This window comes from Mytilus edulis, chromosome 3, assembly GCF_963676685.1.
Source record: "Mytilus edulis chromosome 3, xbMytEdul2.2, whole genome shotgun sequence".
Lineage (NCBI taxonomy): Eukaryota > Metazoa > Mollusca > Bivalvia > Mytilida > Mytilidae > Mytilus > Mytilus edulis.
Window position 1 is genome coordinate 68,140,548 of NC_092346.1, and position 18,203 is coordinate 68,158,750.

General features: G+C 32.4%; 1 protein-coding gene across 1 annotated transcript; it reads left to right on the forward strand.

Moving 5' to 3' along the window:
• The first annotated feature begins 772 nt into the window (after nucleotides 1–772).
• LOC139517229 (transcription initiation factor IIA subunit 1-like) lies at nucleotides 773–17,140 on the forward strand. Its single transcript, XM_071308009.1, has 9 exons — nucleotides 773–923; nucleotides 2,986–3,087; nucleotides 5,107–5,245; nucleotides 5,741–5,790; nucleotides 6,213–6,312; nucleotides 8,021–8,160; nucleotides 9,796–9,936; nucleotides 15,871–15,960; nucleotides 16,798–17,140. Exons 1-9 carry the CDS (start codon nucleotides 903–905, stop codon nucleotides 16,903–16,905), a joined length of 891 nt encoding a protein of 296 aa, XP_071164110.1. The 5' UTR covers nucleotides 773–902; the 3' UTR covers nucleotides 16,906–17,140.
• The last annotated feature ends 1,063 nt before the right edge of the window (nucleotides 17,141–18,203 follow it).

Here is an 18,203-nt window from a genome sequence, read left to right on the forward strand (position 1 = left end):
CTTCTTTTTTTTACCTGAATATTCATTTGACGCTGGCTTTTAATAAACAAACAATACATGTAAAGCTATTGCTATAAAGGGAATGTTGATATTATTAATTTTGAAGTCTTCAACTTTATCTCGAAACCCTGTCACGGTTGATTATATCTTTTAGATCAATCTCTGTGTTTAAAAGCAAAATTATTTCATCTGGCAAGGTCTATATTATTTTTTTTTATCAAACAAAGGATAATTAAATTATTCATAATCCCTGAAATCATATTAGGGAATTTGTAGAATAATTATTAAAAAGTTCAGTGATTATGTAAAATCACTGGTCATTTTCAGGGATTATATATATAATTACTAATGGTTTTAGTGATTCTACATATTCCCTGAAAAATCAGGGATTCTACATAATCCCTGATTATACAAAATCACTGTAACATATATATGTCTCTGTCGTAGCAAGGATTTGTATAGTCTCACTATACAAATCCTTGGCCGTAGTATACAATCCAAACAATCGGGTTGCTTCTGAATTTAAACACAGATAAACAAACAGGCATTTCAAATAGGCATATGTAACACTTATAAAAAAATATATAAAAATGCTAGACGACATATCGATTTCCAATGGGACAGTAATTCTGTGCATTTCGATATTTTAATTTAACATATGCAATCTTTTCTTGTAATCATTTCGTATTTCCCGCGTCAAGTTATCCTCGAAATATATCGCGAGACAATCAATCAGCTGGCAGGTGCTTGTGACGTCAACAGTAGCAGCGCCCTCTAGACATACGGGATTTAATACCAGCTATATAAGCGCAGCAGTGGCAGTCGACTTCGGCTTTCTTACAGCCCACAAGTCAGAGGAATATATGACTCGTTTTCCTCGGACATAAACAAACCATTAAATAATGGCTACACCTAACCAGGTGGTGAGTTTCAAAAGAAAATGATTGTTATGTTAAAATATTTGTTGTCTAAAATGTCAATACCGTTCATAAAAAAAATCATATATCGAAAACAATGGAATCCATCTTGATTTGTAAACTGATATAATCAACCACCGAACAACAGGTGGACCTGAATGAAAATTTGAATGTACTTGTGGAAAACCATAAAGCATCCAACATTTTAATTGCTATATCAGAAATACCACTAAAATGCTCATTACAAGTTGTATTTCATGTATTGTACACAATATTTTGCATCTTTTAAACCCCCCTTTTTCATGTTAGTTTAAGGTTCATGTGGACCCTATGGCTAAAATGGCCGTATTTTCACCTCAAAATTTACTCTGAGTACAGGCAAACCTGTGCATCTGGAAAAGTTTTAAGGCATAGCATGCCCTAGATAAATAGAATTCAAATGTATTGTATGATTTAGAAAATTCATAACTGAACTGGATTTTGCCGTACACTTTTTTTCGTCCCTGCAGAAGATGATAAAATTAACAAACAGTTGGGTTTACCTTGATATGGTCCACTCAGGTACACAGTTTAAATAACCAATTATTGTCAGGTATCTATTGTCCATCTCATGTCCATGTCTAGCAATACAGCTCACTTCAATTATTACCTGTGGGGAAGTTCTCAAACCTGTTTCCCAACTTAGTTTATTTTGGCACCTTCTGGAGGAATGAAAAAAAGTGCACGGCAAAATCCTGGTAAGTTTTTATTTTTCTAAAACATAAAACATATTTGAAATTTATTTATCTAGGGCATGCTATGCCTGAAATTTTTTACAGATGCGCAGGTTTGTCTGTACTCAGAGTAAATATTGAGGTGAAAATACGGCCATTTTAGCCATAGGGTCCACATGAACCTTAATAGAAGTCTTATACATGGATATAAATGAATATTAAAACAAATGTATAAATGTCATAAATGCGTTTGTCAAACTTTGTATTTGCCCTTATATTTTGTGAGCTTGATCTGCTTTATTTTGTCATTACGTAAAAAATGCTTTTTTTTACAATATGATATCTGAGGGTAGTAATGAGGGGGGATAGGAGGGATCCTGATCCCTAAATCCCGGGCTTAAAAACATGAAATCCCGAAATCAGGGGCTTAAAAACATGAAATTCTGAGGTCCTGAAATTCAAAAAAAAGAATTCCAGATCCCGAAAGGTTCAATCCTGAAATCCCGAGCTTAAAAACACCCCATTCCGGAGTCCCGATAATGGTCCTATCCCCCCTCAGTAATGCCCTTTATCATCGGTTAAAATTCTACCTTGATTTGTTAAAAAATATCCTTATCATGACTTGCAGAGTATCATCATTTTTCGGAAAAAATTAACGCGATTCATTAAACAATTTTAAATATCGTCTGAAAGAATAACATTTAATGGTCATGCATAAAAAATTACCTTTAACGTTATATGACAAGAATTTTCCCGTTATTCTAATATCATATGGCAAGAATTTTAGCTGTTACTCGTCCATTACAAGCCTCATATCTGGGTGTTCATTTCCTATTCTGGTAATACTTTAGTTTCTTTAAAAATGTCCTGTATCAATATTTCTTCGAGTAAACAGGTATTTGATAAAAATGAATAAGTAGATATATTATGCTGCCCTGTGAATTCTGTATGAGGCAGCTGCACTTGACTCTTATGATAAGAGTCTTATCTTAGTTGACTATTATTGTCAGTTTTCCTACTAAAGGTTGGGGGTTCTCTCTGGGCGCTTCTGCTTCCTCCACCAATAAAAACTGACAGGAACAAAAAAGCATAGTAGTGTTAAAGGTGGAGCTAAACACAAATCAATAAATCTCTATAAACTAAGAGAATGATATTTACATCATACATACAGGGTGTTTATACTTAAATCGTAAAAATCATTTTATATGATTGTCATGTAAGTTGTAACTGTAGATGCTTTGTTAAAGAAAAGCAGAAATTGTGCTATAAATTTGTACTAGAAACAATACCAATCAAAACAATGTTGAAAAGGTTGAAATGATAGATGTTAAATGTTTTCTGTTTTCTAATTGTAGCCGAGATTATACAAGTCAGTTGTTGATGATGTGATAGCTAACGTAAGAGAAGCCTTTCTAGATGAAGGAGTTGATGAGCAAGTCCTACAAGAACTTAAACAGGTGACATTATTAGTCATAATAGAACTTAATTATCATTAAAATTTTTTTATGAAATTAAAACTTTTAAGAGTTGTCTAAACTCACAGTAGAAGTAGAGGTTTTCATGTAATAATTTTGAGTTAAAGTTGAATGTATTATACAATAACTTAATTTAGAATATAACGCGTCTTCTGATTGGCTGACGTTATTTTGTTATCATAGACATAATTTAGTCATGTGACCGTGACGTCATCAACGTTTTTTCATGGTTTTCTACGGTTTAAAATGGAATTTAAAATTAAATTATAAGAAATGACTAATATTTTTTCTGTCTATTCGAAATAAAATAAAAAATGTGGTGCACACTGTAAAAATAACCTGCTACGCGCGTTATTCAGTGTGCACCAAATTTTTTATGTTATTTCTTCATAGACAGAAAAAATATTACAGTCATTCCTTAATTGTGTAAAACCTAAGAAATTTTGTTAGTTCCAGTATATCAAGGAAAATGATTTAATAATTTGTAACTTTTCTTGGTGTCATACATTTACATGTTAGTTCACTATGTTCACCAATTGAAAACAATGATCCATTAACAGGAACCAGTTTTATTTGGGTTGTTTTAACATTTTTTAAAAACATGTGTTGGCTTACACTTAAAATTATATCCCACTTTTGATTATTATTTATATATGTGTATAACACCAAATAACTGTTTTCCAAAGGACAACACAAGCTGTAATTTTGGAAATGGGTAAAAGATAGATTTTGTTACTGAAAAATCACTAAAATTCATCTCAAACTACTGTGAGCAGATTTCAAAGATACATATATGCATACACTTATTAATCGAAAATTTATTTGAGAGTTTTAAAGCATGCAGTTTACAACAAAAATAGATACCATCAGTGATCTGGAAGGTTTTTTTCACTATGGGCCCAAGGCCCCTCAAAAATAAATTCAATGGGCCATTTGAAAAATAATGGGCCATGTTGTCAAATGAGTGGGCCATTTGAATTGACCTCTGTAAAAAAATAAAAAGTATCATTATTTTTTGCCAAAGAGGTGTTGTTACTTACCTTTATGATTTTAAATAATATCATGGATTCTGTAATTTCAATGAATATACAATAACTTCTTGCAAAACGGACAATATTAAAGATAACCTTTATTTACAATGTTTAAACTGGTACTGTTCATGTTTATGTTGGGGTTTTTTAACAATAAATTTGGGTCTTCGTCGATACCATACTTATTTCAGACAATCCGTATTAGAAAACATTTCAGGCACTTCCTCTGCACTTCTTGTATTATTATTATTACTTTATCACGATGACAAGAATAACAGTAGAGAGTACCATTAATTGATAGAACAAAACAATAATTCGCTGAAGTCATGTTTACAAAATGTCAAAACGAGCCAAAGACCAAAAAACGGCAAGGACAGATAAGCGCCTTTTATGGAGACAAAAACTATATTCATAAAAAGGCTTCGGGGGTTTTCAATCGAAATAATAGCAAGCAAAACTAAATTAAAAGATTATCATTAGAGTTAAATCTCGTCTGTAATAGCCAAATTTCACAAATTTAAAGTTCTTTATAAAAAAATTATATCATGAATGATGGTTAATTACGTTTTTTGGGTTATCAGTTAAACCGCATGGTTCTATTACCATAGGAAAACAACCGAGACGTCCCAAAAATGTATATAGGTGCTCCTATGATTGGAGGAACATTATACAGTTGTGTACACACACATGGCGGCACGCAAACGATCGGAAATCCATTTGACGATATCTAAACGTTTCGAAACGATGTGAAAAATATCGTGCGCCACGTGGGCGCTTACATTTGTCACTCTATGCGCCATTTCTGGTCAATATGCGCTATAGGCGCAGGGCGCACGACCTTCCCGATCACTGTACCATACTTGGGGTAATTTTATAAAAGTTGTTCTGTTAGCTCCATCATTATGTACAGTAAGACAGTCATGTGTATCAGTATATGACATATTAAATGATGTGTTATGCTTTATTTCAGTCTTGGGAAAATAAACTTCAACAGTCAAAAGCATTAGATCCAGTATTAGAAACACAAGAAACAGGAATACAACTACCCACCACTATACAGTATACATCACAGGTTATGCATCAACAACAAGCCCCACCACGAACACAAGGTTAGTAGATATATATGTATGGTTCAAATACAAATCAAATTTGAGTATACATTGCTGGTGTTGCTGTCATAAAGTCATAGTGAGGACCTTTTAACATGGAGAAAAATGCTCACCTCACTACATCAACACTGAAGTTGAAAAGTTATCTATATAACTGGGAAACTGCAGTAACATGCAAAAGTCTTATAAATTTTGGTTTTGTCTACCACAATTCGTCAATGAATTACTTATTTAAAATATAATTTGACACAATGTACACAATTGATCCCATCAGTGATTTCGAGGACTTCAAATTGTTCTGGTACTAAAATGTGCTGTAATATGTACAACTTATGGTGACTCTTGACTCATATAACATGGTCTTAATGGACTTACATTTTACTGAATAAATTGCTGAAAAGAAAAAATCAAGGGATGTGAAAGATCAATTCAATGTTTATGTATGAAAACAATCCTTATCATGTAAAATAATATATGTACTTTGTTTTTGTACAGCCCAAATACCTGTTCCTGTACATATAGCCACACATCAAGGAGGTGAAATAGTGAGTGTTATCATACATGTTTAACTGCATACGTTCAACATTTTTTATTAGAGATACCTTCTCCTACTTTAAAAAAAAATAAATCTTTGATTCAAATTCTAATGTAACTTGAAAACTTATCGATTTAAAAGTGTTTACATAAGAAATGTTAGAGGTCTCTAAACAGACTAGGAATTGATTTTAAGATTTTATTCTATATCGAGTTAAGATACTGAAACTAAATTTTGTATTAGGATAAATGATCGAGGATATGAAACATATGTGAATGCAACAGCTATCAACAGCCCAAATAAACCCAAAAAAAACATCTAGTTGTCAAAATATGGTCTTAAAGAATAGATTAGTTTTTATATAAAAACTAGAAAAGTTAATGAATTTATATCAAATATGTTTACTACAACCTAAAATGTATGTATTTACAGAGCCAACCAGCAGCAGTAGCAGCAATGGCATTACCACAGGGCGTGTTCCAACAACAATTACAGGCCCTAGCAGCCCAAGGGTATACATTATTACCCACCAGTAAGTTTGGTAACAATACAAATCATAAGCACTGCTTCATTCATATATCAATATTATCTTTTATGCCTCCACTGTAGGCAACCCGGGGCATAAAGTGTTATCCTTGACGGTCTGTCTGCCCCATTTCCGCATCCTTTATCTTAAACTTGTCTCATGCATATTTTATGAAACTAATACACAATGCTAAGATCTTCAACTGAGGACACAGATTGAATTTTGGGTTTCTGAGTCATTTACCATTCTTGAGCGATGCCCCTTTTTATCTTGGAAAAATGTAAAGCTTGAGTAGGAAAATTTGTGTCCTCAGAAACATTCTTCTTTTATTTTAAAAAAGTTAAAACTGTACTCAGGACTGTTCATGAATCATATGCATACCTGCCAACTTTTGAAAGTGCCCATGGGTTTTTTAGTGCGCAACAACAATGTCAAAGGTTACAATTTTTTACGACGTATTTTGCGCGTGCTATTCTAGTTATTAAAACAGTAGAAAACATGAAGATGTAGCTATAAGACGAGGATCAATTTTCATGTGTAAGGACAAGAAGGATATTAAATGATTGTTGACTTTCCCAATTTAAAATTATGCACAAAGAAGGACCTTTATTAGGTTGGGAATAACACCTAGGGGTAACCCCTCAATGTAAGGACATTAAAACCCACTTTTAAAGTACAAATTATCACATATTCATATTATTTGAAGAAACTTTTCCCAAAGGACTATACATCTATTTGGTTTTACATGTATATGATCAAAACATGTTCAAGAATTTAGAAATATTCCAGGACTTATGTCTTATTATTATTCAAAATAATTGGACCCTTTATTTAGAAAAGTTGATCCAAATATAATGAATTTTCCCATTTTTATGTTAAAAATCTAAATTTTTCTATTTTCTTATTTACAGTAAAATTGACCATTGTCTTAGGGACAGTCCCTCATTAAAGGGATACCCCTCATGTGGGGGTTTGTTCCAAACCAGTTTGTTTGGTCCTTGTGAAAAATAAAGAATCGTACATTGTACTTTATTTCAAATGATTTGGTAATTTGACTGAATTCATAAATAACATATTATTTATTATCTTTATGTTAGTACTGCATCATTAAATTTTATCAATCAGCCATGCATTTATTCTTATTCTGTGTAAGAACCTCCTTGCAGATGAAAATTCACCTGCCATGTTCATGATTTTACAATTTTGACTAACACAGAGTAATACAACACAAGTTCAAAATCTAGCATGTTAGAATAATCTTGAGAGAAAACGTTTTTGATTGGTTCAATAATTTGATCATGAGAAACACAGAATTTGATTGGCTGAACACAGTCTGATCAAAAACAGTTAAAAGAAGACCTCCTTCAATATTGTGTATTTTCACTTTATGTAATGTATCAGAAATTACTGACAAATTGGAACTTCTTTAGATTTTGTAGGATTACTAGATTTTAAGCTATTACCCATGCATATTTTTTCATTACATGATATTAGGATTGACAAAAATGAGACGCCTTGAGGTAAAAGGTTTGTTCTCCCTTGGTAAAACAGTCTTAAGAAAATAGTATAATACACTAAGACTTCAGTAAAGTGCTAATGTTGGTTTGCTTAGGTATAGGGATTAAACCATATGATCACTAAATTTCAAAACTATACAACTGAAAAGTAGGATGCAATCATAATATTATAATATATAATAATCTTTTGCTTTAAGGTAATGGCCAGTTTATTATACAAGCAGCAATGCCTCAACAACAGCAAGCAGCTCAGGCCCAGATTGTAACAACTATACCGCAGCAAGCTACTCTAGTCCAGCAGAATAGACAAGTCCCAACTGTTGTACAAAATAATCAGGTAATTTATCCAACAGTGGTTTAATACTGTTGCCTTTATTAACTCAGATTAGGAATACTAAGTGTATCAGGTGTTATTGTTAAGTACATGATGGCTTTTCAAATGTGAAAATTTCAACCTAAGAAAGTAGCTGATGCAAAATCCAGTTTACATATATATGTTATAAATATTTCAAACATATGTTAGGACATTTATACGTTAATAATTACATCAGATGTATGTTTCATTATAATACATTATTCTGATTGGCTACACTGCAATCTAGCCTTATTCCTTAAACAATTGCATTACACAATAAAATTTATCATTCATGATGACACCAGGTCCCACAATAAAGTGCACAGGTAAATTAAATAAAAACTTGATAAAAATGTGTTTTCATGATCCTAGCTAAAAATTGTAATTATAAGTATTGAATGCTTCTTTTTTCATAGACCATGTGCGCATTTATAAAATGAAGCGCGGAACAAAATGTACTTCGGTCAACGCTTTTACACCCCAATGTCCTCAAAAAGAATGTTTACCCTTTTAAATTAACTTTCGTAACACGAACAATCGCTTTTAATTCTGAAATGCAATATCAACGCATTGTACAGTACAGTGGTTTGTGAAATGTGTTTAACTATGTACATTATATAAAATATAATAGGTTTTCAAAAAAATAAATCACAGTTTTAGAACTTAAAAAACAATATATTATAATTTTTTTTTTAAGCATTTGGCGCCAAAGCATTCATGAAATTACGGCATACAGGTCACAATACATGTGCATTTACGCGGGAGGTATATTGTAACAGACATTATTAGCTCTTCTTTTCCTAAAAGGAAATGTGAGCTTTTGCCATCACTTGGCGTCCGTCGTCGTCTGTCCGTCATCGTCGTCCGTCCGTCGTCGTCGTAAACTATTTCAAAGATCTTCTCCTCTGAAACTACTGAACCAATTCAAACCAAACTTCATCTGATTAATTACTAGGGTATCTAGAATAAAGTTTGTGTTTTAATTCCCATTTCATCAAAAAACATGGCCGCCATGGCTAAAAATAGAACATAGGGGTAAAATGCAGTTTTTAGCTTATAACTCAAAAACCAAAGCATTTAGAGCAAATCTGACATGGGGTAAAATTGTTTATCAGGTCAAGATCTATATGCCCTGAAATTTTCAGAAGAATCGGACAACCCGTTGTTAGGTTGCCGCCCCTGAATTGGTAATTTTTAAGGAAATTTTGCTGTTTTTGGTTATTATCTTGAATATTATTATAGATGTAGATAAACTGTAAACAGCAATAATGTAATGCTTGGGGTATACAATGTTTTTTTATACTTTCATCATAAATTATATTATGAACATGAGACAAACAAGACATTTCAGTGTGTCCACTCTTGTTTTTGCTTTTGAAGAAGATATGACAGAATCGAAGAACCATTTATATAAATTGAAAACCCAAAATAATCATTGATGGAAGATTTAAGCAAAAAAATTTAAGGTGAGCGATTCAGGCTCTTGAGAGCCTCTTGTTATGTTCAGAGTTGCGGCTGCTCTTAGTTTATATATATATATATATCACAAATTTTATCATGATGTTGTTTTCAAAGTGAAAGAAGCATGTCATATTAGAATTAAAATTTTGTTTTTAGAATACCCAAGGAGTACTGCAGTTTGATGGTGCTGATGATTCTAGTTCAGAAGATGATGATGATGACGACAATGATGATGACGATGATGATGAAAATGACGAGAACAAAGATGGCGAAGATGAATTCCAGGGAGAAGAAGAGGTTCAGTGTTGATTGTTTTCTTTTAAAGAGTTTTAAATCAGTTTAATGCTAGTTGCTTTTAATAATATTTGGTAGTGTTATAGTTTAAAAGCTTGCATAATGTAAACTTCTACTGGTGAGTTCAATTTGAATTTTACCTAGAGCTTTAAAAACAATGGATATACATTTTAGGTATTGAAATCAATATGTCTCAGGTGAAACAGTTAACATCAGATGGCTTTACCTAAAATTACCTGAATAGTTCTGCCTGATCAGTTTTGGCTTTTGAAAAATGTCTTCATGGAACTTATATAATTGCAAGATAATCGGATAAACTTGACCATGTTGAGTAAATATGCAGAAAAAGCAATTTCACCATATTTAGGTAAAAAAAATCAATAGACTACTGATCATGAATGAAAAAGGATGTTTCAACACTTGTTTTCTCAGTTATACTTTATTTATGTAAATACTCTGGATTCTCTAATATTTATTGGATACAAATTTTCATGGGTAAATGGGAACCAAAAATTTACATGTTCCTTGAAATTGCAAATTTTCTAAAGGAATGTATGCAGACTTTGCCCAAACCACAAAATTAAAAATCCATAAACATGCAGGTTTTCTTTAAACCAGGAAAACTGGTACCAATGAAAATAAATGAATCCCCAGAAGTATAGATAGATGAGCAATGTAGGAGAAATACTGTGAAAGTACTTTAATTTGTGGGTATTAATTTTCGTGGTTTGAGCAATATTAACATGTTCGTGGGTTTTTAAATTCGTGGATTTTAGTTTTCTAGATAAAAAAAATTGAAAACATTTAAGACATTAGACATTAGAATGGAAGGTTACAAATTGTCTGGATTGAAGGAAACTGCAAAGTAAACATTAACCTGTTTAAATCATAGTGATCACACTAATTAATCCGAGATGGAGTAATCAACAGATTAAAGACCATTAAAGGTTTTAATAAGGCCAGAAACATGTCACCTGAAGAAAATAGTTACATAAACAAATCCTATAAATGTATCTTGAATGGTAAAATAATTCTTATAAAAAGCAAGCCCAGCATGAAAATAATAAATTTCATTTTTATTATTTCCCATAAGTAAGAGATTTATGAGGTCATAAAATGAACACTTTATCATAGCATATCAATACCGCAAATCTATATCAATACCACAAATCTGACTATCATCAATCACAAATATTTTTATACGACCGCAAAATTTGAAAAATTTTTCGTCGTATATTGCTATCACGTTGGCGTCGGCGTCGTCGTCGTCGTCGTCGTCGTCGTCGTCGTCCTGCGTCCGAATACTTTTAGTTTTCGCACTCTAACTTTAGTAAAAGTGAATGGAAATCTATGAAATTTTAACACAAGGTTTATGACCACAAAAGGAAGGTTGGTATTGATTTTGGGAGTTTTGGTCCCAACATTTTAGGAATTAGGGGCCAAAAAGGGCCCAAATAAGCATTTTCTTGGTTTTCGCACTATAACTTTAGTTTAAGTTAATAGAAATCTATGAAATTTTGACACAAGGTTTATGACCACAAAAGAACGGTTGGGATTGATTTTGGGAGTTTTGGTTTCAACAGTTTAGGAATTAGGGGCCAAAAAAGGGCCCAAATAAGCATTATTCTTGGTTTTCGCACAATAACTTTAGTTTAAGTAAATAGAAATCAATGAAATTTAAACACAATGTTAATGACTACAAAAGGAAGGTTGGTATTGATTTTGGGAGTTTAGGTCCCAACAGTTTAGGAATTAGGGGCCAAAAAGGGACCCAAATAAGCATTTTTCTTGGTTTTCGCACCATAACGTTAGTATAAGTAAATAGAAATCTATGAAATTTAAACACAAGGTTTATGACCATAAAAGGAAGGTTGGTATTGATTTTGGGAGTTTTGGTCCCAACAGAATAAGGGGCCCAAAGGGTCCAAAATTAAACTTTGTTTGATTTCATCAAAATTGAATAATTGGGGTTCTTTGATATGCCGAATCTAACTGTCATGACTGTGTATGTAGATTCTTAACCTTTGGTCCCCTTTTCAAATTGGTCTACATTAAGGTCCAAAGGGTCCAAAATTAAACTTAGTTTGATTTTGACAAAAAATGAATCAGTTAGGTTCTTTGATATGCTGAATCTAAAAATGTACTTAGATTCTTGATTATTGGCCCAGTTTTCAAGTTGGTCCAAATCGGGGTCCAAAATTAAACTTTGTTTGATTTCATCAAAAATTGAATAAATGGGGTTCTTTGATATACCAAATCTAACTGTGTATGTAGATTCTTCATTTTTGGTCCTGTTTTCAAATTGGTCTACACTAAAGTCCAAAGGGTCCAAAATTAAACTTAGTCTGATTTTAACAAAAATTGAAATCTTGGGGTTCTTTGATATGCTGAATCCAAAAATGTACTTAGATTTTTTATTATGGGCCCAGTTTTCAAGTTGGTCCAAATCAGGATCCAAAATTATTATATTAAGTATTGTGCAATAGCAAGTCTTTTCAATTGCACAGTATTGCGCAATGGCAAGAAATATCTAATTGCACAATATTGTGAAATAGCAATTTTTTTTTTAATTAGAGTTATCTTTCTTTGTCCAGAATAGTAAGCAAGAAATATCTTATTGCAAAATATTGTGCAATAGCAAGATTTTTTTTAATTGGAGTTATCTTTCTTTGTCCAGAATCAACTTAAATCTTTGTTATATACAATATACAATGTATATTCACTTTTTACTACCAACTGATAAATTAAAATAATCTTTACCATTCAGTGATAACAAGCAGTTTTTTTACATCTTAATATTTTATGATGTATTTAAATGAGTAGTTATTGTTGCAAACTCCATTAGAAATTTTAATTGAGATTAGTTTTGGAATAAGGGAAAGGGGAATGTGATTAAAAAAATTGGGTTCAATTTTTTTCATTTGAAATTTCATAAATAAAAAAGAAAATTTCTTCAAACATTTTTTTGAGAGGATTAATATTCAACAACATAGTGAATTGCTCTAAGAGAAAACAAAAATTTTAAGTTCATTAGAACACATTCATTCTGTGTCAGAAACCTATGCTGTGTCAACTATTTAATCACAATCCAAATTTAGAGCTGAATCCAGCTTGAATGTTGTGTCCATACTTGCCCCAACTGTTCAGGGTTCAACCTCTGCGGTCGTATAAAGCTACGCCCTGCGGAGCATCTGGTTTATGATAAGATCAAAAGTTTTACAGTTTAGGTTTTTATACGACCACAAAATTTGAAAATTTTTTCGTCGTATATTGCTATCACGTTGGCGTCTGCGTCGTCGTCCGGCGTCCGAATACTTCTAGTTTTCGCACTCTAACTTTAGTAAAAGTGAATGGAAATCTATGAAATTTTAACACAAGGTTTATGACCACAAAAGGAAGGTTGGTATTGATTTTTGGAGTTTTGGTCCCAACATTTTAGGAATAAGGGGCCAAAAAGGGCCCAAATAAGCATTTTCTTGGTTTTCGCACTATAACTTTAGTTTAAGTTAATAGAAATCTATGAAATTTTGACACAAGGTTTATGACCACAAAAGAACGGTTGGGATTGATTTTGGGAGTTTAAGTTTCAACAGTTTAGGAATTAGGGGCCAAAAAAGGGCCCAAATAAGCATTATTCTTGGTTTTCGCACAATAACTTTAGTTTAAGTAAATAGAAATCAATGAAATTTAAACACAATGTTAATGACTACAAAAGGAAGGTTGGTATTGATTTTGGGAGTTTAGGTCCCAACAGTTTAGGAATTAGGAGCCAAAAAGGGACCCAAATAAGCATTTTTCTTGGTTTTCGCACCATAACGTTAGTATAAGTAAATAGAAATCTATGAAATTTAAACACAAGGTTTATGACCATAAAAGGAAGGTTGGTATTGATTTTGGGAGTTTTGGTCCCAACAGAATAAGGGGCCCAAAGGGTCCAAAATTAAACTTTGTTTGATTTCATCAAAATTGAATAATTGGGGTTCTTTGATATGCCGAATCTAACTGTCATGACTGTGTATGTAGCTTCTTAACTATTGGTCCCGTTTTCAAATTGGTCTACATTAAGGTCCAAAGGGTCCAAAATTAAACTTAGTTTGATTTTGACAAAAAATGAATCAGTTAGGTTCTTTGATATGCTGAATCTAAAAATGTACTTAGATTCTTGATTATTGGCCCAGTTTTCAAGTTGGTCCAAATCGGGGTCCAAAATTAAACTTTGTTTGATTTCATCAAAAATTGAATAATTGGGGTTCTTTGATATACCAAATCTAACTGTGTATGTAGATTCTTCATTTTTGGTCCTGTTTTCAAATTGGTCTACACTAAAGTCCAAAGGGTCCAAAATTAAACATAGTCTGATTTCAACAAAAATTGAAATCTTGGGGTTCTTTGATATGCTGAATCCAAAAATGTACTTAGATTTTTTATTATGGGCCCAGTTTTCAAGTTGGTCCAAATCAGGATCTAAAATTATTATATTAAGTATTGTGCAATAGCAAGTCTTTTCAATTGCACAGTATTGTGCAATGGCAAGAAATATCTAATTGCACAATATTGTGAAATAGCAATTTTTTTTTTAATTAGAGTTATCTTTCTTTGTCCAGAATAGTAAGCAAGAAATATCTAATTGCAAAATATTGTGCAATAGCAAGATTTTTTTTTAATTGGAGTTATCTTTCTTTGTCCAGAATCAACTTAAATCTTTGTTATATACAATATACAATGTATATTCACTTTTTACTACCAACTGATAAATTATAATAAATAACATTCAGTGATAACAAGCAGTTTTTTTTACATCTTAATATTTTATGATGTATTTAAATGAGTAGTTATTGTTGCAAACTCCATTAGAAATTTTAATTGAGATTAGTTTTGGAATAAGGGAAAGGGGGATGTGATTAAAAAAATTGGGTTCAATTTTTCTCATTTGAAATTTCATAAATAAAAAAGAAAATTTCTTCAAACATTTTTATGTCCCACCTACGATAGTAGAGGGGCATTATGTTTTCTGATCTGTGCGTCCGTCCGTCCGTCCGTCTGTCTGTCCGTTCGTTCGTCCGTCCGTTCGTCCGTCCGTCTGTCCCGCTTCAGGTTAAAGTTTTTGGTCAAGGTAGTTTTTGATGAAGTTTAAGTCCAATCGACTTCAAACTTAGTACACATGTCCCCTATGATATGATCTTTCTAATTTTATAATGCCAAATTAGAGTTTTTACCCCAATTTCACGGTCCACTGAACATGGAAAATGATAGTGCGAGTGGGGCATTCGTGTACTGAGGACACATTCTTGTTTTGAGAGGATTAATATTCAACAGCATAGTGAATTGCTCTAAGAGAAAACAAAAATTTTAAGTTCATTAGAACACATTCATTCTGTGTCAGAAACCTATGCTGTGTCAACTATTTAATCACAATCCAAATTTAGAGCTGAATCCAGCTTGAATGTTGTGTCCATACTTGCCCCAACCGTTCAGGGTTCAACCTCTGCGGTCGTATAAAGCTACGCCCTGCGGAGCATCTGGTTAAAGATTTAATGGGTATAATCCTGCCTGCAGTTTTAGTTCATGGTGTGTTCCTCCTTTGACTACTATTATAGTATTAACAGATTTTGCAATATTCAATCAGAAGTCAAACCTACATGGGCATCTTTCCATGTCTTGATTTGGACAACGGTTGTTTTATTTCGTTGGACACTTAAATTCGTGGATAAAGTCATCCATGAAAACCACAAAAATTGGTTCCCCATGAATAAAAGTACTTTAACAGTAGCCTTTTATCTTGATGTAATGTACATCAAACATCAATCATTATTTAGAATAACATTTATGTTGTTTGGCAGTGAATGAATATTACTTGTACTTAGTCTGTTATAAAAATGTACGTTCTGTTCTCAGCAATACGTTTTGTTTTAATCTTTTTGATAAATTGTTTTATAGGAGCCTTTAAACTCAGAAGATGATGTCAGTGATGAAGACCCCACAGATTTGTTTGACACAGATAATGTTGTTGTATGTCAGTATGATAAGGTGAGAAATAGATTTGTTCATACGTATTCTTTCAATGGGTCAGATCTGATTTATTGAGAGTTAAATCTAAATGTAGAAACCCAAATTGATCATGTGGGACTAGGCTAAACCTAAGGTTGAGTATCCTAAACCAACTTAATATATAGGACTATAAATTTCAATACTTGGAATGGAATTGACCAGTAACATGCAAATGTGTTACTGTAACATAGGCATTTTTATGCCCCACCTAAGATAGTAGAGGGGCATTATGTTTTCTGGTCTGTGCGTCCTTCCGTCCGTTCGTCCCACTTCAGGTTAAAGTTTTTGGTCAAGGTATTTTTTGATGAAGCTGAATCAACTTGAAACTTAGTACACATGTTCCTTATGACATGATCTTTCTTATTTTAAAACAAAATTAAGCTTTTGACCCCATTTTCATGGTCCACTGAACATTGAAATTAAAAGTGCGAGTTTCAGGTTAAAGTTTTTGGTCAAGGTAGTTTTAGATGAAGCTGATGTCCAATCAACTTGAAACTTAGTATACATGTTCCCTTTTGGTTGATCTTTTTACTTTTAAGGCCAAATTAGATTTTTTACCCAATTTCACGGTCCATTGAACATGGAAAATGATAATGCGAGTGGGGCATCCGTGTACTTTGGACACATTCTTGTTATACTCTATATATGATCCTAAAAATTCTTTCCCTATAATGTTTGACTATAGTAAGCATGGTCACAGAAGCATATAATGCCATTTGGTCTGAGAAGTTAAAACTGTATGTAAATTTCGTCTAAAACGGAATATAATTTTGTCTTTAAACTCTGAAACCTAATTTGAAATATTTTACTTTGCAGATTAACAGAAATAAAAATAAATGGAAATTTTATTTGAAAGACGGTATAATGAATCTCAACGGTAGAGACTTTGTTTTCCAGAAAGCTAATGGAGATGCAGAGTGGTAAATGTGTTGTCTATTTTAAACCTTCCAAGGGTATGATGGTGCAATGTATCTTCAGTTGTGGATGAATATTTTAAGCTAGTTTTAATAGTTGTATGATGAACTCCACCTATTGTTGATGAATGTTTGACAGTGCTACTGTTATATTATTTTCATTTGATGTTATTATGTGTTTGTATTTCTAACTGTTTTGCCAAAATTCCTTATAAATACACCAAATATTGGACATGGTCAAAACTTATTATTTTGTTGTATCTTGAAAAAGGTTACCAGATGCAATTATGCTGTAAGCATTCAATTGTAAAAGTTGGTAAAAAGGGTTTGCATTTATTGTTAATTTTTGTATAAAAAAGAACTGACCATTCCATGTATATTTTGCTTGTGATACCACAGCTTCTGTGAAGGGTACAGAAATGGTCCTTCCATGACATTTTTTTAGATAAATCTCTTTTGAATTTTATAAACCCTCTTTTGCAATTGGGAAGAAATCAGTTACTTTTTTACCTTTTGTACATTTAGATGTAGCATGTTGTGTATACTAGAATTCATAAAATTTTCTTTACTTTGGGACCAGAAAGGCCAGTAAATTGTTATTTGCTTTATCTGTATAATTTTTATGCCCCACCTACGATAGTAGAGGGGCATTATGTTTTCTGGTCTGTGCGTCCGTTCGTTCGTTCGTCAGTCCGTCTGTTCGTTCGTTCGTTCTTCTGTTCGTTCGTCCGTCTGTCCCGCTTCAGGTTAAAGTTTTTGGTCAAGGTAGTTTTTGATGAAGTTGAAGTCCAATCAACTTGAAACTTAGTACACATGTTCCTTATGATATGATCTTTCTAATTTTAAAGCCAAATTAAACTTTTGAGCCCAATTTCACGGTCTACTGAACATAGAAAATGAAAGTGCATGTTTCAGGTTAAAGTTTTTGGTCAAGGTAGTTTTTGATGCAGTTGAAGTCCAATCAACTTGAAACTTAGTACACATGTTCCTTATGATATGATCTTTCTAATTTTAAAGCCAAATTAAACTTTTGACCCCAATTTCACGGTCTACTGAACATAGAAAATGAAAGTGCATGTTTCAGGTTAAAGTTTTTCAGGTTAAAGTTTTTGGTCAAGGTAGTTTTTGATGCAGTTGAAGTCCAATCAACTTGAAACTTAGTACACATGTTCCTTATGATATGATCTTTCTAATTTTAAAGCCAAATTAAACTTTTGACCCCAATTTCACGGTCCACTGAACATAGAAAATGAAAGTGCATGTTTCAGGTTAAAGTTTTTCAGGTTAAAGTTTTTGGTCAAGGTAGTT